The sequence below is a fragment of the Oncorhynchus tshawytscha genome, linkage group LG31 (genome assembly GCF_018296145.1).
Source record: "Oncorhynchus tshawytscha isolate Ot180627B linkage group LG31, Otsh_v2.0, whole genome shotgun sequence".
NCBI classification, from domain to species: Eukaryota; Metazoa; Chordata; class Actinopteri; order Salmoniformes; family Salmonidae; genus Oncorhynchus; species Oncorhynchus tshawytscha.
This window is the reverse complement of record NC_056459.1, coordinates 22,282,659-22,310,579: the sequence shown is the minus strand read 5'-3', so window position 1 is coordinate 22,310,579 and position 27,921 is coordinate 22,282,659. Positions and strand designations below refer to the sequence as shown.

At 45.1% G+C, this 27,921-nt stretch overlaps 1 protein-coding gene across 1 annotated transcript in view; it reads left to right on the top strand.

The window, feature by feature from the left end:
• The window catches only part of LOC112229230 (gamma-aminobutyric acid type B receptor subunit 2-like), a 363,149-nt gene that overhangs the window by 178,664 nt on the left and 156,564 nt on the right, over positions 1–27,921 (top strand). The window contains exon 3 of the mRNA XM_042310315.1: positions 1,163–1,333. Within this exon, the coding sequence (XP_042166249.1) occupies positions 1,163–1,333 (171 nt within the window). The remainder of the gene's footprint in view (positions 1–1,162; positions 1,334–27,921) is intronic.

The following is a 27,921-nucleotide window of genomic DNA, read 5'->3' as shown; positions in this document are numbered from 1 at the left end:
ACATAAAATGCAGACCTTGCTGTTTGAAATCTTGAAAGCAGTAATTTCCTGAAAAAGGTATCTCTTTTAAAGTTCAGCAATTTTGGGGGGAACCTGAATTAATTTAAACCTGCTTATGGTGCAGTATTTGAACTGAATATGCAAGGTGTATTTAAAAATGACCCAGCAAATTTGTGGGCAAAGAAAATGAATGGAAACGGAACCAAACAGAACCCATGTAAACGATTGTTAGAGAGGAATACTTTTAACTTTACCTTCATCTCAGAATCTTTCATGAATACACAAACAAACAAACATAAACAAACACAAACACACACGTGTGTCAGTCAGTCAGTCAGTTAATGTCATCTATCCCAGCTGTCACTCCCACCAAACAATTACAGCTCCTGTTACTGTGGGCACTCTGAAGGTGTGAGCTTCCCTGATGTTTCCACAGACGTGTGAGAGTGTTAATTTGTTCAGACTAGATGGACTCCCAGACTAGATAGAGAGTGTGTGTGTGTCTGTCCTCCCGGCATGTGTGTATGTACCTGGCGTGCGTGCATGCGTCCGTGTGTGCGACTGACACACTGAGACTGCCCTAGTTGCCATGGCTTAATCCCTCAGATGGCGATCGAAGGCCTATGTCTAAAGCTCAGATCTCAGATTCAAGGCCTCTGCCTTAAGCTCAAATCTCAGATGGTGATTTAAGGCCTCTGTCTAAAGCTCAGATCTCAGATAGCGATGGAAGGCCTCTGTCTAAAGCTCAGATCTCAGATAGCGATGGAAGGCCTCTGTCTAAAGCTCAGATCTCAGATAGCGGTGGAAGGCCTCTGTCTAAAGCTCAGATCTCAGATGGTGATTTAAGGCCTCTGTCTAAAGCTCAGATCTCAGATAGCGATGGAAGGCCTCTGTCTAAAGCTCAGATCTCAGATGGTGATTTAAGGCCTCTGTCTAAAGCTCAGATCTCAGATAGCGATGGAAGGCCTCTGTCTAAAGCTCAGATCTCAGATTGTGATTTAAGGCCTCTGTCTAAAGCTCAGATCTCAGATAGCGATGGAAGGCCTCTGTCTAAAGCTCAGATCTCTGGGCTTGAACTCCTACTTTCGGAACACCAGGATCAGTCTGAATGTAGCCAACGTTTATTGGTCAGAAATGTACTATCCTGTCCTTTTCTTTCCAGCTCTCCTTTGCGGCAACAACCCCTGTTCTGGCCGACAAGAAGAAGTACCCCAACTTCTTCCGGACGGTTCCGTCGGACAACGCAGTGAACCCAGCCGTGGTCAAGTTCCTAAACTTCTACAACTGGAGCCGTGTTGGGACCCTCACACAGGATGTCCAGAGGTTCTCAGAGGTGAGGCACGAATATATTATGACTATATTATGATTGATTGAGTAATTGATTGATTGATATTAAGATTTTCTTTGAGATAATGATACAGTATATTGTGGAGATATCATGATACAATTAAATATTGTGGAGATATTGTGATATTATGATATACACTACATAACCATGGGTGTGTGGACACCTGCTCGTGGAACATCACATTCCAAATTTATGGGCATTAATATGGAGTTGGTCCCCCCTTTGCTGCTATAACAGCCGCCACTCTTCTGGGAAGGCTTTCCACTAGATGTTGGAACATTGCTGCGGGGACTTGCTTCTATTTAACCACAAGAGCCTTAGGGAGGTCGGGCACTGATGTTGAGCGATTAGGCCTGGCTCGTAGTTGACGTTCCAATTCATCACAAAGGTGTTCGATGGGGTTGAGGTCAGGGCTCCGTGCAAGCCAGTCAAGTTCTTCCACACTCATCTCAATAAACCATTTCTATATGGACCTCGCTTTGTGCACAGGGGCATTGTCATGCTGAAACAGGAAATAGGCTTCCCAAAACTGTTGCCACAAAGTTGGAAGCACAGAATTGTCAATATTATAATTATTTTTTATTTTTTTTCACCTTTATTTAACAAGGTAAACTAGTTGAGAACAAGTTCTCATTTACAACTGTGACCTGGCCAAGATAAAGCAAAGCAGTGCGACAGAAACAACAACACAGAGTACAACATGGAATAAACAAGCGTACAGTCAATAACACAATAGAAAAAAAAGAAAGTCTATATACAGTGTGTGCAAATGGCGTGAGGAGGTAAGGCACTAAATAGGCCATAGTAGCGAAGTAATTACAATTTAGCAAATTAACACTGGAGTGATAGATGAGGAGATGATGATGTGCAAGGAGAAATACTGGTGTGCAAAAGAGCAAAAAAGTAAATAAAAACAATATCAAATCAAATTTATTTATATAGCCCTTCGTACATCAGCTGATATCTCAAAGTGCTGTACAGAAACCCAGCCTAAAACCCCAAACAGCAAGCAATGCAGGTGTAGAAGCACGGTGGCTAGGAAAAACTACCTAGAAAGGCCAAAACCTAGGAAGAAACCTAGAGAGGAACCAGGCTATATGGGGTGGCCAGTCCTCTTCTGGCTGTGCCGGGTGGAGATTATAACAGAACATGGCCAAGATGTTCAAATGTTCATAAATGACCAGCATGGTCGTATAATAATAAGGCAGAACAGTTGAAACTGGAGCAGCAGCACGGTCAGGTGGACTGGGGACAGCAAGGAGTCATCATGTCAGGTAGTCCTGGGGCATGGTCCTAGGGCTCAGGTCCTCCGAGAGAGAGAAAGAAAGAGAGAATTAGAGAGAGCATATGTGGGGTGGCCAGTCCTCTTCTGGCTGTGCCGGGTGGAGATTATAACAGAACATGGCCAAGATGTTCAAATGTTCATAAATGACCAGCATGTTCGAATAGAAAGAAGGCAGAACAGTTGAAACTGGAGCAGCAGCACGGCCAGGTGGACTGGGGACAGCAAGGAGTCATCATGTCAGGTAATCCTGGGGCATGGTCCTGGGGCTCAGGTCCTCAGAGAGAGAGAAAGAAAGAGAGAAGGAGAGAATTAGAGAACGCACACTTAGATTCACACAGGACACCGAATAGGACAGAAGAAGTACTCCAGATATAACAAACTGACCCTAGCCCCCCAACACATAAACTACTGCAGCATAAATACTGGAGGCTGAGACAGGAGGGGTCAGGAGACACTGTGGACCCATCCGAGGACACCCTCGGACAGGGCCAAACAGGAAGGATATAACCCCACCCACTTTGCCAAAGCACAGCCCCCACACCACTTACCATCCTGAGAGGGATATCTTCAACCACCAACTTACCATCCTGAGACAGGGCCATGAGAGAGCCCCAGTAAGCCAGCCAGCCCCTGTAATAGGGTTAGAGGCAAAGATCTGGAAAGAGGGGAACCGCCATGGCACAACCCAAGGGGGGTTCGCCTTTCCGTTCACCTTCCCGCTCCTGGGCCAGACAGGATGACCCACAAGAGATCAGTGAATCAACCCACTCAGGTGAGATGTTAATGCGAGTGTAGCGAAATGCTTGTGCTTCTAGTTCCCCAGTAATAACGAGCAAGTTCCAGGGACGGCATGACATAAGGATATATGAGCCCCAGTAAGCCAGTGACTCAGCCCCTGTAATAGGGTTAGAGGCAGAGAATCCCAGTGGAAATGAGGGGAACCATTGTTTAAAGCCAGGCAGAGACAGCAAGGACGGTTGTTAGTGGTGGCTGTTGCTCCAGAGCCTTTCCTCTCGTTCACCTTCCCTCGCTCCTGGGCCAGACTACACTTCCTGTAGCATCAATCATATGTACCCACTGAAGAGATACAGCCCACTGAAGAGATGAGTCTTCAGTAAAGACTTAAAGTTTAAAGTGGCTAGTGAGACTGGAGTCAGTGTCATTGACCTCCACTGAGTTTGAATAGAAGCGTCTCTTCCTCACATGGGTGTGAGGTTGAGACCGATGATTTGGCCTCCTGAAATGGGTGGTGTAGGTGGAGCCCCGTCTATAGGAGAAAGCCCTGCCTCCAGCTGTTTATGGGTATGAAGTAGGTAGATTGGGTGTGCTATTTACAGATGGGCTATGTACAGCTGCAGCGATCGATTAGCTTCTCAGATAGCTGATGTTTAAAGTTAGTGAGGGAAATCTAAGTCTCCAGCTTCAGCGATTTTTGCAATTCGTTCCAGTCATTGGCAGCAGAGAACTGGAAGGAAAGGCGGCCAAAGAGGTGTTTTGGGGATGACCAGTGAGATATACCTGCTGGAGCGCGTGCTACAGGTGGGTGTTGTTATCGTGACCGTTACGCTGAGATAAGGCGGATATATACCTAGCATAGACGTATAGATAACCTGAAGCCAGTGGGTCTGGCGATGAATATGTAGCTAGGGCCAGCCGACTAGAGCATACAGGTCGCAGTGGTGGGTGGTATAAGGGGTTTTGGTGACAAAACGGATGGCACTGTGATAGACTGCATCCAGTTTTATGAGTAGAGTATTGGAAGCTATTTTGTAAATGACATCGCCGAAGTCGAGGATCGATAGGGTAGTCAGTTTTACGAGGGTATGTTTGACGGCGTGAGTGAAGGAGGCTTTGTAGCGAAACAGGAAGCCGATTCTAGATTTAATTTTGGATTGGAGATGTTTAATATGAGTCTGGAAGGAGAGTTTACAGTCTAGCCAGACACCTAGGTATTTGAAGTTGTCCACATATTCTAAGTCAGAACCGTCCAGAGTAGTGATGCTAGTCGGGCGGGCGGGTGCGGGCAGCGAACGGTTGAAAAGCATGCATTTGGTTTGACTAGTGTTTAAGAGCAGTTGGAGGCCACGGAAGGAGTGTTGTATGGCATTGAAGCTCGTTTGGAGGTTAGTTAACACAGTGTCCAAAGAAGGGCCAGATGTATACAGAATGGTGTCGTCTGCATAGAGGTGGATCAGGGAATCACCAGCAGCAAGAGCGACATCGTTGATATATACAGAGAAAAGAGTCGGCCCGAGAATTGAACCCTTTGGTACCCCCATAGAGACTGCCAGAGGTCTGGACAACAGGCCCTCCGATTTGACACACTGAACTCTATCTGAGAAGTAGTTGATGAACCAGGCGAGGCAGTCATTTGAGAAACCAAGGCTGTTGTGTCAGCTGATATGAATACGGTGATTGACAGAGTTGAAAGCCTTGGCCTGGTCGATGAAATCGGCTGCACAGTATAGTTTTTTTTATCGATGGCGGTTATGATATCGTTTAGTACCTTGAACGTGGCTAAGGTTCACCCTTGACCAGCTCGGAAACCGGATTGCACAGTGGAGAAGGTACGGTGGGATTCGAAATGGTCAGTGATCTGTTTATTAACTTGGCTTTCAAAGACTTTAGAAAGGCAGGGCATGATGGATATAGGTCTATAACAGTTTGGGTCTAGAGTGTCACCCCCTTTCCAATCTTTAGGGATCTCAGGTGATACGAAAGAGAATAGACTGATAATAGGGGTTGCAATAATGGTGGTGGATAATTTTAGAAAGAGAGGGTCCAGATTTTCTAGCCCAGGTGATTTGTACGGGTCCAGGTTTTGCAGCTCTTTCAGAACATCTGCTATCTGGATTTGGATGAAGGATAAGCTGGGGAGGCTTGGGCAAGTAGCTGCAGGGGGTGCTGAGCTTTTGATCGGGGTAGGGGTAGCCAAGTGGAAAGCATGGCCAGCCGTAGAGAAATGCTTATTGAAATTCTCGATTATCGTGGATTTATTGGTGGTGACTGTGTTACCTAGCCTCAGTGCAGTGGGCAGCTGGGAGGAGGTGCTCTTATTCTCCATGGACTTTACAGTGTCCCAAAACTTTTTGGAGTTAGAGCTACAGGATGAACATTTCTGTTTGAAAAAGCTAGCCTTTGCTTTCCTGACTGACTGCTTATATTCGTTCCTGACTTCCCTGAAAAGTTCAATATCGCAGGGACTATTCGATGCTAGTGCAGGTCACCGCATGTGTGGGAGGTGGGACAAAGGAGGTATCTAAGGCATGTTGAGTAGGACTAGGGGCTCCGCAGTAAACTAAAGCAATGATAACTATCCCAAACAACAGTGTACAAGGCATATTGACATTTGAGAGAGACATAAAACCAGCAGCATATCACTGCTGGCTTGCTTCTGAAGCTAAGCAGGGTTGGTCCTGGTCAGTCCCTGGATGGGAGACAAGATGCTGCTGGAAGTGGTGTTGGAGGGCCAGTAGGAGGCACTCTTTCCTCTGATCTAAAAACAATATCCCACTGCCCTGTGTAGGGTGCCATCTTTCAGATGGGACGTTAAACGGGTGTCCTGACTCTCTGAGGTCATTAAAGATCCCATGGCACTTATCATAAGAGTAGGGGTGTTAACCCCAGTGTCCTGGCTAAATTCCCAATCTGGCCCTCAAACCATCACAGTCACCTAATAATCCAGGTTTACGATTGGCTCATTCTCCCCTGTAACTATTCCCCAGGTCGTTGCTGTAAATGAGAATGTGTTCTCAGTCAACTTACCTGGTAAAATAATGGATTAAAAAAATAATAAATCAAGGCATAAAGCAATCACAGGTGTTGATTGGGAGAGCTAGCTAAGACAACAGCTAATCAGCTAAGACAACAACAACAGGTAAAATGGTGATGAATGAACAGAGAGGGTCGGCAGAGAGGGCCGACAGATAAACAAAATGGTGTACCGTGTTTAATGAACAGTCCAGCAGGCATCAGCTATGTAGCCAAGTGATCATAGGGTTCAGTGTACAGCAAGGGGAAGCTGCGGGGCAGTCGGTAGCACGTGGGAGACACAGCGTTTAAAGTTAGCAGGCCGGGGTAAGTAGAAGCGTCTGCTCCTACTATTGTAGTAATTTCGTTTGCTAGCTGGGAGATGCCGCTAGCTTCGGGGCAAGGGCGTTAGCCACTCAGTAGTAGCTAGCTAGCAGCGATGATCCGATGCAAAGGTACAGTGGTTACGGCAAGGATCCGGTGGACTAGTGGATTCTAGCCGTGTTGAGGGTAGATTCCTGGAGGCATCGGCCGAGTAGGCCGGGGGGTGGGGCTAGCTTTGGGGCTCGGTCACTCGGTGGCAGCTAGCTAGCTGTGATGATCAGGAGTAATGGTCCAGGGTTTACGGCAGGAATCCGGCGTTGTAGTGGGGAAAACAGTCCAATACAGGCAGGCTGGCAAGTATTATCCAGGCAAAAAAAAAAAAGTGTCTGGTGTCTGTGCAGAAGGTAAGAGCCGCTAACAATGACTAAGTAGCTAATTAGCTAGCTAGCTACTGATGGAGGTTCTGGCTATAAGGTCTAAACAAAATAGCGGATCCGTGTCACATTGGGTGAGGCAGGTTACCGGAAGGTAAATTTGATTTAAAAATGGAAAGAGATTGAAAATAAATTGAAATATATACAAAAAAAGATGAAAAATACAAAAAGTAAACGAGAGGACGACAAACCACGTCTGCACAGCTACACCATATTGGATTGTTTGTATGCTGTAGAGTTAAGATTTCTCTTCACCGAAACTAAGGGGCCTAGCCCGAACCATGAAAAACAGCCCCAGACCATTATTCCTCCTCCACCAAACTTTACAGTTGGCATTATGCATTGGGGCAGGTAGCATTCTCCTGACATCCGCCAAACCCAGATTTGTCCGTCGGACTGCCAGATGGTAAACTGTGATTCATCACTCCAGAGAACACGTTCCCACTGCTCCAGAGCTTTACTCCAGCCGACGCTTGGCATTGCGCATGGTGATCTCAGGCTTGTGTGCGGCTGCTCTGCCATGGAAACCCATGAAGCCCCCGATGAACAGTTCTTGTGCTGGCGTTGGGCTGTCAGATGCAGTTCAGAAATCTGTAGTGAGTGTTGCAACTGAGGATTTTTAAGGGCTACGCGCTTCAGATTGGCGGTCCCGTTCTGTGAGCTTGTGTGGCCTACCACTTTGCTCTGAGCCGTTGTTGCTCCTAAACCTTTCCACTTCACAATAACAGCACTTACAGTTGACCGGGGCAGCTCTAGCAGGGCAGAAATTTACAAATTGACTTGTTGGAAATGTAGCATCCTATGACCATGCCACGTTGAAAGTCACTGAGCTCTTCAATAAGACTATTCTACTGCCAATATTTGACTATGGAGATTACATGGCTGTGTGCTTGATTTTATACCCCTGTCAGCAACAGGTGTGGCTGAAATAGCCAAATCCACTAATTTGAAGGGGAGTCCACATACTTTTGTATATACAGGGTATAATGTATATCGTAGAGACATGAAAGACAGGATTGTGCCGAAAGTGGTTACTCATGATGCAACTTCAACATGGACCCAGAGGGTAGAGAACAGATTCTTTAAAAGGTTGATTTTCATTACTTACAGAGAATATGACTATTTATATATTCCCTGTAATGTTATTCCATCTGGTGCATCCTTTTAAGTCCCTCTAAAAATAAATTACATTTTTGAAAGTGGCGTTTTAACATTATCACTCAACACAAATTACTTCCTTTCCCAGTGTGTGATAAAGTCCTTGTGGGAAAGATGAGTTGCATTATCCCATCTGACTCACCATGCATGGTGTCTGAATGCAGGTTTAAGGCCCCAACACCCATCTCACAGAACCAGTACGTACACACATCAACACCCATCTCACATGCTGTGGAGGTCCATTGAGGAACTGTTCTCTCCAGGAGAATGTTGAGGCATGCATGGTGGTTTCAAGTAAAACCAGATGACTGCACCTGCTTCCCCACACACAGTCTCTCTCAGCAGACACAGGTTTTACTTAGCCATCAGGTTGTTAGCACAAAATTGGCTAAGATAGTTGTTTGGAGGCACTGTTTCTGCAGTCAACACCTTCTGAGGTTTCTCCATGGATTAGTGTGGTGGAGAAATAGAAGGGAGTCCTTACTACAGTATACATGTACTGTATGTAACCCTCTCACCAGGCTCGAATTTGACTCTCACGATATTACCTTACGTAGAATATCACAACAACATGGGATGTTAGGAGAGAAGAACATCTCCAATAAGAATCCCTATTGTAAACTCTCTAGGGTGATGACAAATAGGGTATTAACTTCAGATGGAATGATTATAGATTTTTGTTATTGTATATTCCTCTCCCATGCATTAAGTGAAATTGAAACAGAAACGACTCCACCAAGGCAAAATACGTAAGGTTCAAGATGTTTATTATTACATTTTCAATGCACCACATCAAAAAAATAAAAAAAAATAAACCCTAATGAGTCGTGCACAACACATGTCCAAATTATTTCAAGCTTGCTTAACCCGTTGGCGCGCGTTGGAGATCCCCAAAAAATGACGACACACATAAAGTCCCGAAGCACCCCACCGTTGTGGTTACTCACTACTCATAGGTATTCCCTCAGCGAAGTATGGCAGCTCTGTGCAGGTTTCCTCACAAGATCCACAGCAAGCACAGCTATCAATGCAGACAGTACTCCTTAGCAGTAACAGATATCAGATTGAAACATGAACTCGTTAATCTTCCCCAAGCTGTTCTCTCTCGGTGTCACGCGATGCTAGGCTAACCTCAAGGCTGTCAAATACCTCCACGATGAGACGGTAGCTTCAGTCTTTACTAAGTCTTTCTCAACAAAGTGATAATAACTCTCTTGTGAAATAAAATAGGTATTTCCCTTCAAAACTCGATAGGTATGGGTTTTGTTCTATTTTTATCGTCATCTTTTATAATTTTTCATAATGTAATGTCCATCCTTTTCTCAACGTCTCTCTCTCTTTTTTCCCAGGCCTCCAGTTAACCAGGTCAACTCCCATTGGCCACAGCTTAGCAAGCGACCTTATTGGTCAAAACTTAAACTTAAAAGTAAACCAACCTATTCACTTGTACATTACCAATTAATTATAACAAATGAACTCAATACTTGGTTTTACCAAGGGTATTACATGTATATCAATCATCAGCAGCATCTGTTCTTATGGAGCTATGGTATTTGACATCTATTCACTGAAACAAAAACCACTGGCTCCTTTCCTCGACTTGTCATACCTCTAGATAGGAATTTAAACGTGTGTGAGAACAGCACATCACCCTAACAGCACCAACACCGCAGCACCCCATGATACCCTGTTTGTGTATCAAAGTGGTATCGGGAGATATCAAAGTGTGGATTAAAAAATCTATCACTTGTGACTGGAGAGCGTGGCATTGTCTGGCGTTGTCGGGCTAGTTGAAAACAATCTATGTGGTGGTGCGGAGGGATAAGAAGACTCGCTGTGACTCTGTGGAAGAGCTAAATCCTTTTATCTCCCTCCTCCTGATGCCGCCATGGGGTTTAGAGCGGCAAGAAAGACGGAAGGGCGGTCGATTCAATCAACCTGCTATACCATTTGTCCTTAATCCTGATTTACAAATATATGCAAGGGAGGAAGCATCGTTTTCTCCACTTCCATTCTCCACTCAGATTGTTGCATTGGATCTAGCAGTGGTTTGGTTGATTTGGGCAGGAAAACAAACTGTGTAAAATTATGAAAGGATATAGGAACACTTGAAGTTAATCAATTTGTGCATAAGATGGGAAAAAAAGGAATGTGCTCTGCATTTCATTGCTTTTCAATGGTCCAAAAGTCCTTGAGAATAGATATGGGAGAATATCGGAACAGCTGTTTATACATTCATGTCTCTCTCTGAGAAATGATGTCCATATTTCATAACTTTATCCAGTTGTGAAAGACATTTCATTATTTTCTAGTCCTTCCTTACTTCTGAGCCACTATCCAATACATTTTCATAAACTGACAGTTTTGCAGGTCATTTTTTCCTGACAACATCTATCAATAAGTCTGTCCAACGTCTAGCTGACAAATGTGTGGATTTCATCGCTTTCGGTTTAGCTTGACGGGATCTCTCCCCGTCTGTCCTGTCTCCACTGTTGCCATCTGACACATTTCAGGAACCTAGGAAGTTTTCCCCTTGCACTGTCTATTAATAAGTGGATTAAGGCCTGTTTTGAATCACACTACACCATGCAGTCTTGATGATTAAGCCTCAATCCCCTGTTTGCTGTTAGAGACTAGAATGCCTCATGATGATGAATTCAAACTATTTGCCAAGGCCACTGCTCTTTAGGTGGTGGATTGTGTGTCTGTGTCTGTGTGTGTGTGTGTGTGTGTGTGAGATCACTTCAACCGCTCTGCTTTCTCTACCATTGTAGTTCCTAAGCTCTGCCAGGTTAACTAGGGCTTCACAGAGCCAGGCCTCCAGAGACACTGTAACAGGAGTAGAGTGAAGATGTCCAAAGATGCTGATCTTGGGTCAGTTCCCCCTCCTCCTCTCCTCATCACTCTCTCTGATCAACATTAGTGAAATTAGAACACAGAAAAATCCCTCACTGAGCGAGGTAATCACATGACATAAAGGAATGACTGTGATCACATTTTGAAACCTTACGTTGATATCTGCTTCTTGGGTGCGACCCTGGACCTGGCCATGACAAAGGAGACATGGGTGTGGCCTGCCTTATCCTCCACTCTAAGATAGGAAACCGCCCCATAAGCTCGCTCCGAAGCATCCCATCCACGGCTGAAGCGAAAGCACTCCTTGATAAAGTACGGAATCTCCTGTCCAAAGGGGGATTTGAGGTCCGACAGTGGGCTAGTAACAGAGCGGAGGTTATCCAGCTCCTCCCGCCACAAGCTACGTCCAGTAGCAGTGAACTATGGCTAACGCAGTCTGGTGCTAACCCAGAAGAGCCCACTCTGGGACTGAGGTGGAGCTGCATACCGGATACCCTGGGGTATAATCACCGCTCATCCCCGAGTACTGAAACCCCCACTGTGTGCACCTTTTATCGGACCCTGGCCAGTCAATACGATTCCCTTGGGTATATCCTGCCATACACAACATGGGCCAAAGTCTTAGTCCTGGACCTGTGGCAGACCAAGAGGGACTGGGATGAACCAATCCACCCGGCTGACCTAGTGGAACGATGGATCTGTTGGGAAACTGAGTTAACGGAGCTCTCTGATGTCCAAATGCCAAGATGTTATGTACCATCCTGTGCTGACCAACTGGGATCATGCCTGGAACTGCATGTGTTCTGTGATGCTTCGGAGCGAGCTTATGGGGCGGTTTCCTATCTTAGAGTGGAGGATAAGGCAGGCCACACCCATGTCTACTTTGTCATGGCCAGGTCCAGGGTCACACCCAAGAAGCAGTTGTCAATGCCTAGGCTGGAACTCACTGCCCTTTCCGGAGCCCAGTTGGCCTCTACCTTGCGAGCCGAGCTCACCTTGTCAATCCAAAGGGTCATCTACTGGAGTGATTCGACCACTGTATTGACCTGGCTCAAGTCGGAGTCCTGCAGGTATAAGGTGTTCGTCGCAACTCGCATCGCGGAAATCCAAGACCTAACAGAAGTCCAGGACTGGAGGTATGTTGATAGCATAAACAATCCTGCTGATAACGTTACTCGTTGGTAAAACCCTTAAGGAATTGGCTAAACCCCATTGCTGGAGCTTGGGACCCCCATTCTTGTCCCAACCAGAGAACGAGTGGCCGACAGCCCCCAGGCGTGCGGCCCCTCCGCAACCAACTGAAGCTCATGAGTTAAGGAAATCTGCCCAATGCTACAGCATCTCTATGGAACCAACAACGGCTCTCCCTGACCTAACACAATCTCAAGCACTGCCGGATCTGATCGCCACCACAAACCAGACCTCAGATGGGGTGGCTTCTATACCCACCTCCCTCGCGGCAGAGACACTACTCCTCCAGCAAGCACAAGCAGTTAGCTTCCCTGAGGAGTTAAAAGCTCTGAAAGCCGGTAGGGAAGTGGCTAAGGACAGCCGTCTTCTCTCTCTTGCCCCAGAATATGATCCAATCCTTGGAGTGATCAGAGTCGGAGGGAGGCTGCACCAAGCAAAGGTTTTGGACCCAGATGCTATCCACCCAATTATCCTTGACTCCAGACACCCTCTTACCAGGCTCCTCATCAATAGTTATGATGAGAGGCTTCTCCACCCAGGGCCAGAGAGGGTCTATGGGGAGATGAGGCAGAAGTACTGGATAATTGGAGGACGAGGAGCCATTCGTAAGCACCAATACGCCTGCGTAGAATGTCAGAGATGGCGGCCAGAGCTACGGTGGCCAAAATGGCAGATTTGCCCCCTTGCTTGCGCCTCCTTAAACCACCCTTCTGGTCAACAGGAGTAGATTGCTTTGGCCCCTTGATGATCAAGTTAGGTCGTCGTGTGGAAAAGCACTGGGGCATTCTATTCAAGTGTTTGACAACCAGACGTGTCCACCTGGACCTACTGGAGAGTTTGGATACTGAAGCCTTCCTCATGGCCCTACGGCGGTTTATCTCCCGATGGGGGAAACCCTACGAGATCCTGGCTGACAGAGGTACGAACTTCAAGGCAGGAGAAGCCAGGTTGGAGGAAGCCTTCCAAGCCATGGAACCCAGCCTCCAAGATCAGCTGATGGACCAACAAATCTCATTCAAATTTAACCCTCCAGGAGCTCCTCATTTTGGAGGAACATGGGAGCGAGAGATCAAATCTGTAAAGACGGCCTTACGAGTCGTACCCGGGGACCAAACCGTCACTGAAACTGTCTTGAGGACCGTCCTGATAGAGGTGGAAGGGATTCGGAACTCCAAACCCTTGGGGTATCTCTCTGCAGACATCGCTGACCCCGATCCGGTTACACCGAATATGCTCTTGATGGGACGCCGAGATGCGTCACTTCCTCAAGCCATGTATGCTGATACCAACCTCGTAGGCAGACGCCGGTGGCGACACAGCCAAATCTTAGCTGACCATTTTTGAGCCCGATTCATTCGGGATTTACCTACCAAGTCTACAGCACAGAGGGAAATGGCGGAGAGAAAGTAGTATAGATGGTGGACCCTCAGCTGCCTCGAGCCTCCTGGCCGGTGGGCCGTATAACTAAGACCATGCCTGGACCGATGGTCGTGTTAGATCAGTGGAGATCCAGGTGAAGAACCGGACATATATCCGGCCAGTTGCCCGACTAATTCCTCTCCCTGAGATGACAGAGGACGGGGAGCAATGAGCCTTTTTTGAGGAGTGTGGAATTTAACAAATTTCCAGGGTGGCTGTAGAAAAGGCCCATGGAGTTGGTGGAATAATCCTTTAATTCATTGCCATTTACTCAGCTGGGCCAGGGGCGTTTAATTAGGTCAGGTGGAAATGTCCGACAGATCTCAACTCCATAAAAGGAGGAAATTGCCATCGCCTGATCTCGCTGCTTTCTCTTCCTTAACTCAATCTGATCCAGAAGTTCTGTGCGTCCATGAATCCACGTAAGTCCACCGACTCTGTTACCTTTCTGAACTATCTGTTGCGATCCGGAGATGGGCCATCAGTTATTGTTAATAGTTATTACCGCGGAGCGCAGCTTGGAGCGCAGCTTCAAACATATTGTGTAATGTGAATTGTCAATGATCACGGCCCTACGGCTCCTCATAGGCCAATTATGCAATCGATATGGTTCATGTGTATTGAAATGAATTATATGGACACATGAAGACAATTGAAAGAGTGAAATGAGAAACGTCTTTGTTTGCTAACTGATTGACTTTGATAATGGGGATTATAGATTGTATTGTATTCACTGTTTGTATTCTTTCATGATTTATGATAAATAGTTACGAGCCTAAATGACTCGCGGATGATTACTATTGACTTCTTAACTTCTTGCGTCGAGCCATCCCGGATCCGGGATCGTGAATACAGCCTCAAGCTCATTACCATAACGCAACATTAACTATACATGAAAATCGCAAATGAAATGAAATTAATATGCTAGCTCTCAAGCTTAGCCTTTTGTTAACAACACTGTCATCTCAGATTTTCAAAATATGCTTCTCAACCATAGCAAAACAAGCATTTGTGTAACAGCTAGCGCAGCTAGCGTAGCATTTAGCATTAGCATTAGCAGGCAACATTTTCACAAAAACCAGAAAATCATTCAAAGAAAATCATTACCTTTGAAGAACTTCAGATGTTTTCAATGAGGAGACTCTCAGTTAGATAGCAAATGCTCAGTTTTTCCTGAAAGATTATTTGTTTAGGAGAAATCGCTCCGTTTGGTGCGTCACGTTTAGCTACGAAAAAAAACTGTATCCAGGAGTGTAATTATCCCCGCAGCTCATTAGCATAACGCAACGTTAACTATTCATGAAAATCGCAAATTAAATGAAATTAATATGCTAGCTCTCAAGCTTAGCCTTTTGTTAACAACACTGTCATCTCAGATTTTCAAAATATGCTTCTCAACCATTGCAAAATAAGCATTTGTGTAACAGCTAGCGTGGCTAGCGTAGCATTTAGCGTTAGCATCAGCAGGCAACATTTTCACAAAAACCAGAAAATCATTCAAATAAAATCATTACTTTTGAAGAACTTCAGATGTTTTCAATGAGGAGACTCTCAGTTAGATAGCAATGCTCAGTTTTTCCTGAAATATTATTTGTTTAGGAGAAATTGCTCCGTTTGGTGCGTCACGTTTGGCTACCAAAAAAAAAAGAAAATTCAGTCTTCAAAACGCCGAACTTTTTTCCAAATTAACTCCATAATATCGACTGAAACATGGTAAATGTTGTTTAGAATCAATCCTCAAGGTGTTTTTCACATAGCTCTTCATGATATATAGTTCGTTGAAAGCCTCCTCTCTCCTCTCAATCACTGGATGACTGCGTGCAGCTTGTAGATTACGCACCAATTTAGACAAAGGACACCGGGCGGACCTCTGGTAAATGTAGTCTCTTATGGCCAATCTTCCAATGATATGCCTACAAATACGCACAATGCTGCAGACACCTTGGAGAAATGACAGAAAGGGCAGGCTCATTCCCGGCGCATTCACAGCCATATAAGGAGACAATGGGAAACAGAGCTTTAAAAATTCTGCCCATTTCCTGGTTGAAGTTTCATCTTGGTTTCGCCTGTAGCATGAGTTCTGTGGCACTCACAGATAATATCTTTGCAGTTTTGGAAACCTTAGAGTGTTTTCTTTCCAAAGCTGCCAATTATATGCATAGTCGAGCATCTTTTCGTGACAAAATATTGCGCTTAAAACGGGTACGTTTTTTTAATCCATAAATTAAAAGAGCGCCCCCTATATCCAAGAAGTTAATGAACTGGACTGTTGAATTCCCTAAATTATGTTAATAATGAATGATATGATTTGATCTTTGATTATGAATTTGATTGGATACATGTTATTTGTTTCCTTTGTGATGCAGCACAGACTACTCAGTAAATATACCACTTTATGGTTAAAGGAATTCCTGCCTCAGTCTCATCCATTCCTCTGTCACCTGACACGTGACCACCTGTTCACCTTCACTGTCAGTCATCCTACCTGTCCAGCTACCCACACAGATTCCACTAATCTTTCAATGACCTTACCAAGAAATCGTAGAAAAGCAATAAGATTTAGAAAACAACAAAAAATAAATATATGTACACAGGTCAAAGGTTTTAGAACTGTAACGAGTTCACTGAGAGTCGGGAAGCAAGTACAGCGAGTGAGTGTTTTAATAAGTAAACAAAACAATAAACACGAAACACAAACAACGCACCGACATGAAAACAGAGTCAATAACACCTGAGGAAAGAACCAAGGGGATTGACAGATATAGTGAAGATAATCAAGGAGGTGATGGAGTCCAGGTGAGTGTCATGAGGCGCAGGTGCGCGAGACGATGGTGACAGGTGTGCGGGATATTCAGCAGCCTGATGACCTAGAGGCCGGAGAGGGAGAATACGTAGTACCCCCTCCCTTACCTGCGGCTCCAGACGCTGGACGCCATCAAAGGGGACGAACCTGGGGATCAAGAGCGGACCTGTCACCCCTGCAGAAGCGCAAGAACCTGTCACGGCAGCTGAGGCACGGAAACCTGTCTAGTCAGCTGTGGTGCGGGGACCTGACAGATCGGTTGAGGCAAAGGAGCCTAGTGATCAAAGGAGCCTAGTAGGCACGAAAGCCTGACGAGCCGGCTGAGGAAGGGGAGCATGGCGATCCAGCTAAGGCATGGGGGTAGAAGCTGTTAAGGAGTCTTTTGGTCCTAGACTTGGCACTCCGGTACTTCTTTCCGTGCGGTAGCAGAGAGAACAGTCTATGACATGGATGACTGGAGTTTTTGGCCATTTTTTGGGCTGTCCTCTGAAAACGGCCTAGTATATACAGTACCAGTCAAAAGTTTGGACACACCTACTCATTCCAGGGTTTTTCCTTATTTTTCCTATTTTCTACACTGTAGAATAATAGTGAACACATCACAACTATGAAATAACACATATGGAAACATGTTGTAACCAAAAAAAGTGTTAAACAAATCAAAATATGATTTTATATTTGAGATTCTTCGAAGTAGCCACCCTTTGCCTTGATGACAGCTTTGCACAGTTTTGTAGTTCTCTCAACCAGCTTCATGAGTTAGTCAGCTGGAATGCATTCCAATTAACAGGTGTTCCTTGTTAAAAGTTAATTTGTGGAATTTCTGTTGTGTGTTGTGACAAGGTAGGGGTGGTATACAGAAGATAGACCTATTTGGTAAAAGACCAAGTCCATATTATGGCAAGAACAGCTCAAATAAGCAAACAGAAATGACAGTCCATCATTACTTTAAGATATAAAGGTCAGTCAATCTGGAAAATGTCAAGAACGCAATATCGCAAAAACCATCAAGCTCTATGATGAAACTGTCTCTCTTGAGGACCACCAGAGGAAAGGGAAGACCCAGAGTTACCTCTGCTGCAGAGGATAAGTTCATTTGAGTTAACTGCCTTAGAAATCTGCAATTAACTGCACTTCAGATTGCACCTCACAGAGTTCAAGTAACAGAAACATCTCAACATCTGCTGTTCAGAGGAGAATGTGTGAATCAGGCCTTCATGGTCAATTTTGCTGCAAAGAAACCACTACTAAAGGACACCAATAATAAGAAGAGACTTGCTTGGGCCAAGAAACATGGGCAATGGACATTAGAACGGTGTAAATCTGTCCTTTGGTCTGATGAGTCCAAATGGGAGATTTTTTGTTCGAACCACTGTGTCTTTGTGAGACGCAGAGTAGATGAACGGATGATCTCTGCATGTGTGGTTCCCACCGTGAAGCATGGAGGAGGTGTGACGGTGTGGGGGTGCTTTGCTGGTGACACTGCCTGTCATTTATTTAGAATTCAAGGCACACTTAACCAGCATGGCCACCACAGCATTCTGCAGTGATATGCCACCCCATCTGGTTTGCGCTTAGTGGGACTATCATTTGTTTGTCAACAGGGCAATGTCCCAACATAACTCCAGGCTGTGTAAGGGCTATTTGACCAAGAAGAAGAGTGATGGAGTGCTGCATCAGATGACCTGGCCTCCACAATCACTCGACCTCATTCCAAATGAGATGGTTTGGGAACCATGTTCTGTTATAATCTCCACCCAGCATAGCCAGAAGAGGACTGGCCACCTCTCATAGCCTGGTTCCGCTCTAGGTTTCTTCCTAGGTTTTGGCCTTTCTAGGGAGTTTTTCCTAGCCACCATGCTTCTACACCTGCATTGCTTGCTGTTTGGGGTTTTAGGCTGGGTTTCTGTACAGCACTTTTGATATATCAGCTGATGTAAGAAGGGCTATATAAATACATTTGATTTGATTTGAGTTAGACAGCAGAGTGAAGCAAAAGAAGCCAACAAGTGCTCAGCATATGTGGGAACTCCTTCAAGACTGTTGGGAAAGCATTCCAGGTGAAGCTGGTTGATAGAATGCCAAGAGTGTGCAAAGCTATCCATCAAGGGGAAGGGTGGCTACTTTGAAGAATCTCAAATATAAAATATATTTGGATTTGTTTAACACTTTTTTGGTTGCTACATGATTCCATATGGGTTATTTCATAGTTTTGGTACTGTACATTTAAATATATAATTGGCTGGGCAATTTTGGAAGTATGCTTGGGGTGAACATCCATTTGGAAGACCCATTAATGACCAAGCTTTAACTTCCTGACTGATTTTTTAATTTAAAATATATATATATATATTTCACCTTTATTTAACCAGGGAAGCTTGTTGAGAACAAGTTCTCATTTACAACTTCGACCTGGCCAAGATAAAGCAAAGCAGTGCAACAGAAACAACAACACAGAGTTACACATGGAAAAAACAGAAAGTCTATATAGTGTGTGTGTGTGTGTGTGCAAATGACGTGAGGAGGTAAGGCAATAAATAGGCCATAGTAGCGAAGTAATTACAATTTAGCAGATTAACACTGGAGTGATAGATGACCAGATGATGATGAGCAGAGCAGATGATGGTGTGTAAGTAGTGATACTTGTGTGCAAAAAAGCAGCAAAGTAAATAAAAACAATATGGGGATGAGGTAGGTAGATTGGGTGGGCTATTTACAGATGGACTATGTATAGCTGCAGTGATCGGTTAGCTGCTCAGATAGCTGATGTTTAAAGTTAGTGAGGGAAATCTAAGTCTCCAGCTTCAGCGATTTTTGCAATTTGTTCCAGTCTCTGGCGGCAGAGAACTGGAAGGAAATGCGGCCAAAGGAGGTGTTGGCTTTGGGGATGACCAGTGAGATATACCTGCTGGAGCGCGTGCTACGGGTGGGTGTTGTTATCGTGACCAGTGAGCTGAGATAAGGCGGAGCTTAACCTAGCATAGACTTATAGATGACCTGGAGCCAGTGGGTCTGGCGACGAATATGTAGCTAGGGCCAGCCGACTAGAGAATACAAGTCGCAGTGGTGGGTGGTATAAGGTGCTTTGGTAACAAAATGGATGGCACTGTGACAGACTACATACAATTGGCTGAGTAGAGTATTGGAAGCTATTTTGTAAATAAATCAAGGATCGGTAGGATAGTCAGTTTTACTATGGTAAGTTAGGCTGCGTGAGTAAAGGAGGCTTTGTTGCGAAATAGGAAGCCGATTCTAGATTTGATTTTGGATTGGAGATGTTTGATAATAGTCTGGAAGGAAAGTTTACAGTCTAGCCAGACACCTAGGTATTTGTAGTTGTCCATGTATTCTAAGTCAGAACCGTCCTGAGTGGTGATGCTATTCGGGTGGGCGGGTGCTGGCAGCGATCCGTGGTTGACTGTAGACCCTGCCACATACGTCTCGTGTTTGAGCCGTTGAATTGCGGCTCCACTTTGTCTCTATACTGACACGGAGGGAATAACTACACTGTTTGTATTCGGCCATATTTCAAGTTGCCTTGCCAAGATTAAATGTGGTGGTACGTGCTTTCAGTTTTGCGCGAATGCTGCCATCAATCCACAGTTTCTGGTTAGGGTTTAACAAGGGAGTGGAGTGTGTGTGTGTGTGTGTGTGTGTGTGTGTGTGTGTGTGTGTGTGTGTGTGTGTGTGTGTGTGTGTGTGTGTGTGTGTGTGTGTGTGTGTGTGTGTGTGTGTGTGTGTGTGTGTCTGTGTCTGTGTCTGCGTGTGTGTGTGTGTGTGTGTGCCTGCCTGTGTGCTGATATGAGTGTATCAATGCCTGTGTCTTTAGTCTGTGTTTGCTGGTGCTTGTTTAACCCTGCATGTAAATAGAATCATATTGTACTAATGTCCTTTTGGAGCACTGGAGCGTTCAACACTCATAACTCAATACACTGACACTGTCATTTTGCCCAGCCTGTCCCCATGTATTTGTTTTTGTGTGTTAGTGTGTGTGTTGGTTTTTGTGTGTGTTTGTGTGTGTGTGAGTGTGTGTGTGTGTGTGTGTGTGTGTGTGTGTGTGTGTTGGTGTGTGTGTGTGTGTGTGGGGATTCTATTTCTCTCCTGATGTATTGACTGCTGTGGGAAGATGGGGGAACCCAGGCAAGCACAGACAATAAAGGATTTTTCCCTCCCTCCCTTGCTCCTCTCTCGTTCTCGTTCTCTCTTTCACACACAGAAACACACACAGAAACACACACGCACAGATACGCACACACACACACACACCTACACGTTCTGTGGGGTGGCGATGGATTTGTCCACGTCCATTGGGAATGGAAGGGACATACGTCTTACAAATAGAAATCTCTTGGGAGACAGAAGCTCTTTTAGGACAGCCCTATATGAAGCCGTATTCTCCACGAGCTCTCTGGCATACTGTCGATTAGTTTTACACTCTATGCCCAAACGTCAGATCTATTTCCATGCTAGAACATAACAAACAGGTACTAGAATTACATTTTTTTCTGTACTTCTGTCAAATATGTTTCATGTCGTTTACCGATTGAGAGAGGATAAAAGTCTATGAGCGCAGCCGATGTGCCGGTGCCTGCTCCACTTACCCACTGCTAGCTCTAGCCTGTCCTGGGGAACCACTGCACTCCCTGGGAGGCTGGACTGAATCACCACTTAGCTGTTTCAGAAGTTAACACACTTGATTAATGCAACACGGCATTTAGAAATGTTGCAACTGTTACTGTTCACAAAGCAATGTCCATTACAGGCTTTACACTTTACATTGCAAGAAGGTAACGGAAGCTTGCAACTTTGTAGGGCAGTCTTTGTTCAAGGTTTCAGGCTTGTAACTTGAATAAATATGAGTTTTAGTTCAATGACCCCAGCTAGGAAATCCTTGTTTGCGTGTGCGATGAAGAGAACGCGCACCTGCTAATATTGCTTTCCTATTGAACATACTTATTTCTGTAACGAATAGTTTAGTTCATTTACATTTTCGGGTACCTGATCAATTCATAGAAATGTATTTTGACTTGTTGAAACAAAGTTTAGGTGTAGATTTTTGGATTCCTTTCTCTGCATGTTGAATGAGTGGATTAGTCAAATCGATGGCACCAACTAAATGTACTTTTTGGGATATAAAGAAGTATTTTATATTTTTTTCATAAAATTTTTATTTCACCTTTATTTAACCAGGTAGGCTAGTTGAGAACAAGTTCTCATTTGCAACTGCAACCTGGCCAAGATAAAGCAAAGCAGTTTGACACATACAACAACACAGAGTTACACATGGAATAAACAAACATACAATCAATAATACAGTAGAAAAATCTATACACAGCATGTACAAATGAGGTAGGATAAGAGAGGTAAGGCAATAAATTGGCCATGGTGGCGAAGTAATTACAATATAGCAATTAAACACTGGAAAGGTAGAATGTGCAGAAGATGAATGTGCAAGTAGAGATACTGGTGTGCAAAGGAGCAAGATAAATAAATAAATACAGTATGGGGATGAGGTAGATTGGATGGGCTATTTGCAGATGAGCTATGTACAGTTGCAGTGATCTGTGAGCTACTCTGACAGCTGGTGCTTAAAGCTAGTGAGGGAGGTAAGGGTCTCCAGCTTTAGTGATTTTTGCAGTTCGTTCCAGTAATGGCAGCAGAGAACTGGAAGGAGAGGAGTAGCCAGTGGGTTTGTCGACAAGTATGAAGCGAGGGCCAGCCAACGAGAGAGTACAGTTCGCAGTGGTGGGTAGTATATGGGGCTTTGGTGACAAAATGGATGGCACTGTGATAGACTGCGTCCAATTTGTTGAGTAGAGTGTTGGAGGCTATTTTGTAAATTACATCGCCGAAGTCGAGGATCGGTAGGATGGTCAGTTTTACGAGGTATGTTTGGCAGCATGAGTGAAGGATGCTTTGTTGCGAAATAGGAAGCCGATTCTAGATTTAATTTTGGATTGGAGATGTTTAATGTGAGTCTGGAAGGAGAGTTTACAGTCTAACCAGATACCTAGGTATGTGTAGTTGTTCACATATTCTAAGTCAGAACCGTCCAGAGTAGTGATGCTGGACGGGCGGGCAGGTGTGGGCAGCGATCAGTTGAAGAGCATGTAATTAGTTTTACTTGCATTTAAGAGCAGTTGAAGGCCACAGAAGGAGAGTTCTATGGCATTGAAGCTCGTCTGGAGGTTAGTTAACACAGTGTCCAACGAAGGGCCAGAGGTATACAGAATGGTGTCGTCTGCGTAGAGGTGGATCAAAGAATCACCAGCAGCAAGAGCGACATCATTGATGTATACAGAGAAGAGAATCGGCCCGAGAATTGAACCCTGTGGCACCCCCATAGAGACTGCCAGAGGCCCGGACAACAGGACCTCCGATTTGACACATTGAACTCTCTCTGAGAAGTAGTTGGTAAACCAGGCGAGGCAGTCATTTGAGAAAACAAGGCTGTTGAGTCAGCCAATAAGAATGTTGTGATTGACAGAGTCAAAAGCCTTAGCCAAGTTGATGAATACGGCTGCATAGTAATGTCTCTTATCGATGGCGGTTATGATATCGTTTAGGACCTTGAGCGTCGCTGAGGTGAACCCATGACCAGCTCTGAAACCAGATTGCATAGCGGAGAAGGTACGGTGGGATTCGAAATGGCTTTCGAAGACCTTAGGCAGGGTAGAATAGATATAGGTCTGTAGCAGTTTGGGTCTAGAGTGTCACCCCCTTTGAAGAGGGGGATGACTGCGTCAGCTTTCAAATCAAATCAAGTTTATTTGTCACATACACATGGTTAGCAGATGTTAATGTGAGTGTAGCGAAATGCTTGTGCTTCTAGTTCCGACAATGCAGTAATAACCAACGAGTAATCTAACCTAACAATTGCAAAACTACTACCTTATACACACAAGTGTAAAGGGATAAAGAATATGTACATAAAGATATATGAATGAGTGATGGTACAGAACGGCATAGGCAAGATGCAGTAGATGGTATAGAGTACAGTATATACATATGAGATGAGTAATGTAGGGTATGTAAACAAAGTGGCATAGTTTATGTATTACATAAAGATGCAGTAGATGATATAGAGTACAGTACATACATATAGATATGAGATGAGTAATGTAGGGTATGTAAACATTATATTAAGTAGCATTGTTTAAAGTGGCTAGTGATATATTTTACATCAATCTATGGGAATCTCAGACGATACAAAAAGAGATGTTGAACAGGCTAGTAATAGGGGGTGCAACAATTTCGGCAGATCATTTTAGAAAGAGAGGGTCCAGATTGTCTAGCCTGGCTGATTTGTAGGGGACCAGATTTATTAGCTCTTTCAGAATATCAGCTATATGGATTTGGGTGAAGGAGAAGTGGGGGAGGTTTGGGCGAGTCGCTGTGGGGGGTGGAGTGCTGTTGATCGGGATAGGGGTAGCCAAGTGGAAAGCATGGCCAGCCGTAGAAAAATGCTTATTGAAATTCTCGATTATAGTGGATTTATCGGTGGTGACAGTGTTTCCTAGCCTCAGGGCAGTGGGTAGCTGGGAGGAGGAGCTCTTATTCTCCATGGACTTTACAGTGTCCCAGAACTTTTTTGAGTTTGTGCCACAGGATGCAAATTTCTGCTTGAAAAAACTTCCCTGAAAAGTTGCATGATGCAGAACGCAACAGGATGTTTTTGTGCTCTTCAAGGGCAGTCAGGTCTGGGGAGAACCAAGGGCCATATCTGTTCCTGGTTAAATTTTATTTGAATGGGGCATGCTTATTTAAGACTTGGTGGGTTCATTGATAATTTGTGTGAGATTGAGGGCATCAGGCTTAGATTGTAGGCTTGCCGGGGTGTTAAACATGTCAGAGTTTAGGTCACCTAGCAGCACGAGCTCTGAAGATAGATGGGGCGCAAGCAGTTCACATATGGTGTCCAGGGCACAGCTGGGGGCAGAGAGTGGTCCATAGCAAGCGGCAATGGTGAGAGACTTGTTTCTGGAAAGATGAATTTTTAAAAGTAGAAGTTCTAATTGTTAGGGTACAGACCTGGATAGTAAGACAGAACTCTACAGGCTATCTCTGCAGTTGATTGCAACACCGCCCCCTTTGGAAGTTCTATCTTGTCGGAAAATGTTATAGCTGAGGATGGAAATTTCAGGGGTTTTGGTGTGCTTCCTAAGCCAGGCTTCAGACACGGCTAGGACATCCGGGTTGGCAGAGTGTGCTAAAGCAGTGAATATAACAAACTTAGGGAGGAGGCTTCTAATGTTAACATGCATGAAACCAAGGCTTTTACTGTTACAGGAGTCAACAAATGAGAGCACCTGGGGAGTAGGAGTGGAGCTAGGCACTGCAGGGCCTGGATCAGGACTGGTCGTCTAGTGCGTTCAGAGCAGAGAGTAAAAGGAGCAGGTTTCTGGTCATGAGAGAATAGATTCAAGGCATAATGTACAGACAGAGGTATGGTAGGAAGTGGGTACATTGGAGGTAAACCTAGGCATTGAGTAATGATGAGAAAGATATTGTCTCTGGAGACGTTTAAACCAGGTGATGTCACCGCATATATGGAAGGTGGAACTAAATGGGAGGTTAAGGAATATTGAGCAGGGCTAGAGGCTCCACAGTGAAATAAGATAATAATCATTAACCCGGACAGTAATGGACAAGGCATATTGATATTAGGGAGAGGCATGTGTAGCCGGGTGATCAATAGGGGTCCAGTGAGTAGTTGGGCTGGCTGGAGACAAGGAGATTCAGACAACTAGCAGGCCGGGGTTAGCAAGTTAGCAGACCGGGGCTAGGAAGCTAGCAGAAGGGCCTTACAGGGATGTCTCCACGGAGGAAAGTCTGTTTTAGCCACCACATGCGGTGACGTAGATAGACCAATCGTGATTGATTAGTAGGGTTCCGAGTAGCAATTGACAAAATAGGTATTGTGGCCCAAGAAATTGGCCGATGGATCTATACAGCTAACAGTCCAATATGCTCTAGACAGCTAGCGAGCTGTGGCTAGCAGCTAGCGGGAAGCCATCATCCTGGAGTAGCCTCTTCACTGTTCAAATCAAATCAAATTTTATTTGTCACATACACATGGTTAGCAGATGTTAATGCGAGTGTAGCGAAATGCTTGTGCTTCTAGTTCCGACAATGCAGTAATAACCAACAAGTAATCTAACTAACAATTTCAAAGCTACTGTCTTATACACAGTGTAAGGGGATAAAGAATATGTACATAAAGATATATGAATGAGTGATGGTACAGAGCAGCATAGGCAAGATACAGTAGATAGTATCGAGTACAGTATATACATATGAGATGAGTATGTAAACAAAGTGGCATAGTTAAAGTGGCTAGTGATACATGTATTACATAAGGATGCAGTAGATGATATAGAGTACAGTATATACATATGCATATGAGATGAATAATGTAGGGTATGTAACATTATATTAGGTAGCATTGTTTAAAGTGGCTAGTGATATATTTTACATAATTTCCCATCAATTCCCATTATTAAAGTGGCTAGAGTTGAGTCAGTGTCAGTGTGTTGGCAGCAGCCACTCAATGTTAGTGGTGGCTGTTTAACAGTCTGATGGCCTTGAGATAGAAGCTGTTTTTCAGTCTCTCGGTCCCAGCTTTGATGCACCTGTACTGACCTCGCCTTCTGGATGATAGTGGGGTGAACAGGCAGTGGCTCGGGTGGTTGTTGTCCTTGATGATCTTTATGGCCTTCCTGTAACATCGGGTGGTGTAGGTGTCCTGGAGGGCAGGTAGTTTGCCCTCGGTGATGCGTTGTGCAGACCTCACTACCCTCTGGAGAGCCTTACGGTTGTGGGCAGAGCAGTTGCCGTACCAGGCGGTGATGCAGCCCGCCAGGATGCTCTCGATTGTGCATCTGTAGAAGTTTGTGAGTGCTTTTGGTGACAAGCCGAATTTCTTCAGCCTCCTGAGGTTGAAGAGGCGCTGCTGCGCCTTCTTCACGATGCTGTCTGTGTGAGTGGACCAATTCAGTTTGTCTGTGATGTGTATGCCGAGGAACTTAAAACTTGCTACCCTCTCCACTACTGTTCCATCGATGTGGATAGGGGGTGTTCCCTCTGCTGTTTCCTGAAGTCCACAATCATCTCCTTAGTTTTGTTGACGTTGAGTGTGAGGTCATTTTCCTGACACCACACTCCGAGGGCCCTCACCTCCTCCCTGTAGGCCGTCTCGTCGTTGTTGGTAATCAAGCCTACCACTGTTGTGTCGTCCGCAAACTTGATGATTGAGTTGGAGGCGTGCGTGGCCACGCAGTCGTGGGGGAACAGGGAGTACAGGAGAGGGCTCAGAGCGCACCCTTGTGGGGCCCCAGTGTTGAGGATCAGCGGGGTGGAGATGTTGTTGCCTACCCTCACCACCTGGGGGCGGCCCGTCAGGAAGTCTAGTACCCAGTTGCACAGTGTGGGGTCCAGGGTCTGCACAGGGTACTATGGTGTTGGCCGAGCTGTAGTCGATGAACAGCATTCTCACATAGGTATTCCTCTTGTCCAGATGGGTTAGGGCAGTGTGCAGTGTGGTTGAGATTGCATCGTCTGTGGACCTATTAGGGCGGTAAGCAAATTGGAGTGGGTCTAGGGTGTCAGGTAGGGTGGAGGTGATATGGTCCTTGACTAGTCTCTCAAAGCACTTCATGATGACGAAAGTGAGTGCTACGGGGCGGTAGTCGTTTAGCTCAGTTACCTTAGCTTTCTTGGGAACAGGAACAATGGTGGCCCTCTTGAAGCATGTGGGAACAGCAGACTGGTATAGGGATTGATTGAATATGTCCGTAAACACACCGGCCAGCTGTCTGCGCATGCTCTAAGGGCGCGGCTGGGGATGCCGTCTGGGCCTGCAGCCTTGCGAGGGTTAACACGTTTAAATGTCTTACTCACCTCGGCTGCAGTGAAGGAGAGTCCGCATGTTTTCGTTGCAGTCCGTGTCAGTGGCACTGTATTGTCCTCAAAGCGGGCAAAAAAGTTATTTAGTCTCCCAGTCCACGTGATGGAAGCAGTCTTGGAGAGTGGAGTCAGCTTGGTCAGACCAGCGTTGAACAGACCTCAGCGTGGGAGCTTATTTTTTTAGTTTCTGTCTGTAGGCAGGGATCAACAAAATGGAGTCGTGGTCAGCTTTTCCGAAAGGAGGGCGGGGCAGGGCCTTATATGCGTCGCGGAAGTTAGAGTAACAATGATCCAAGGTTTTTCCACCCCTGGTTGCGCAATCGATGTGCTGAAAAATTTAGGGAGTCTTGTTTTCAGATTAGCCTTGTTAAAATCCCCAGCTACAATGAATGCAGCCTCCGGATAAATGGGTTCCAGTTTGCAAAGAGTCAAATAAAGTTTGTTCAGA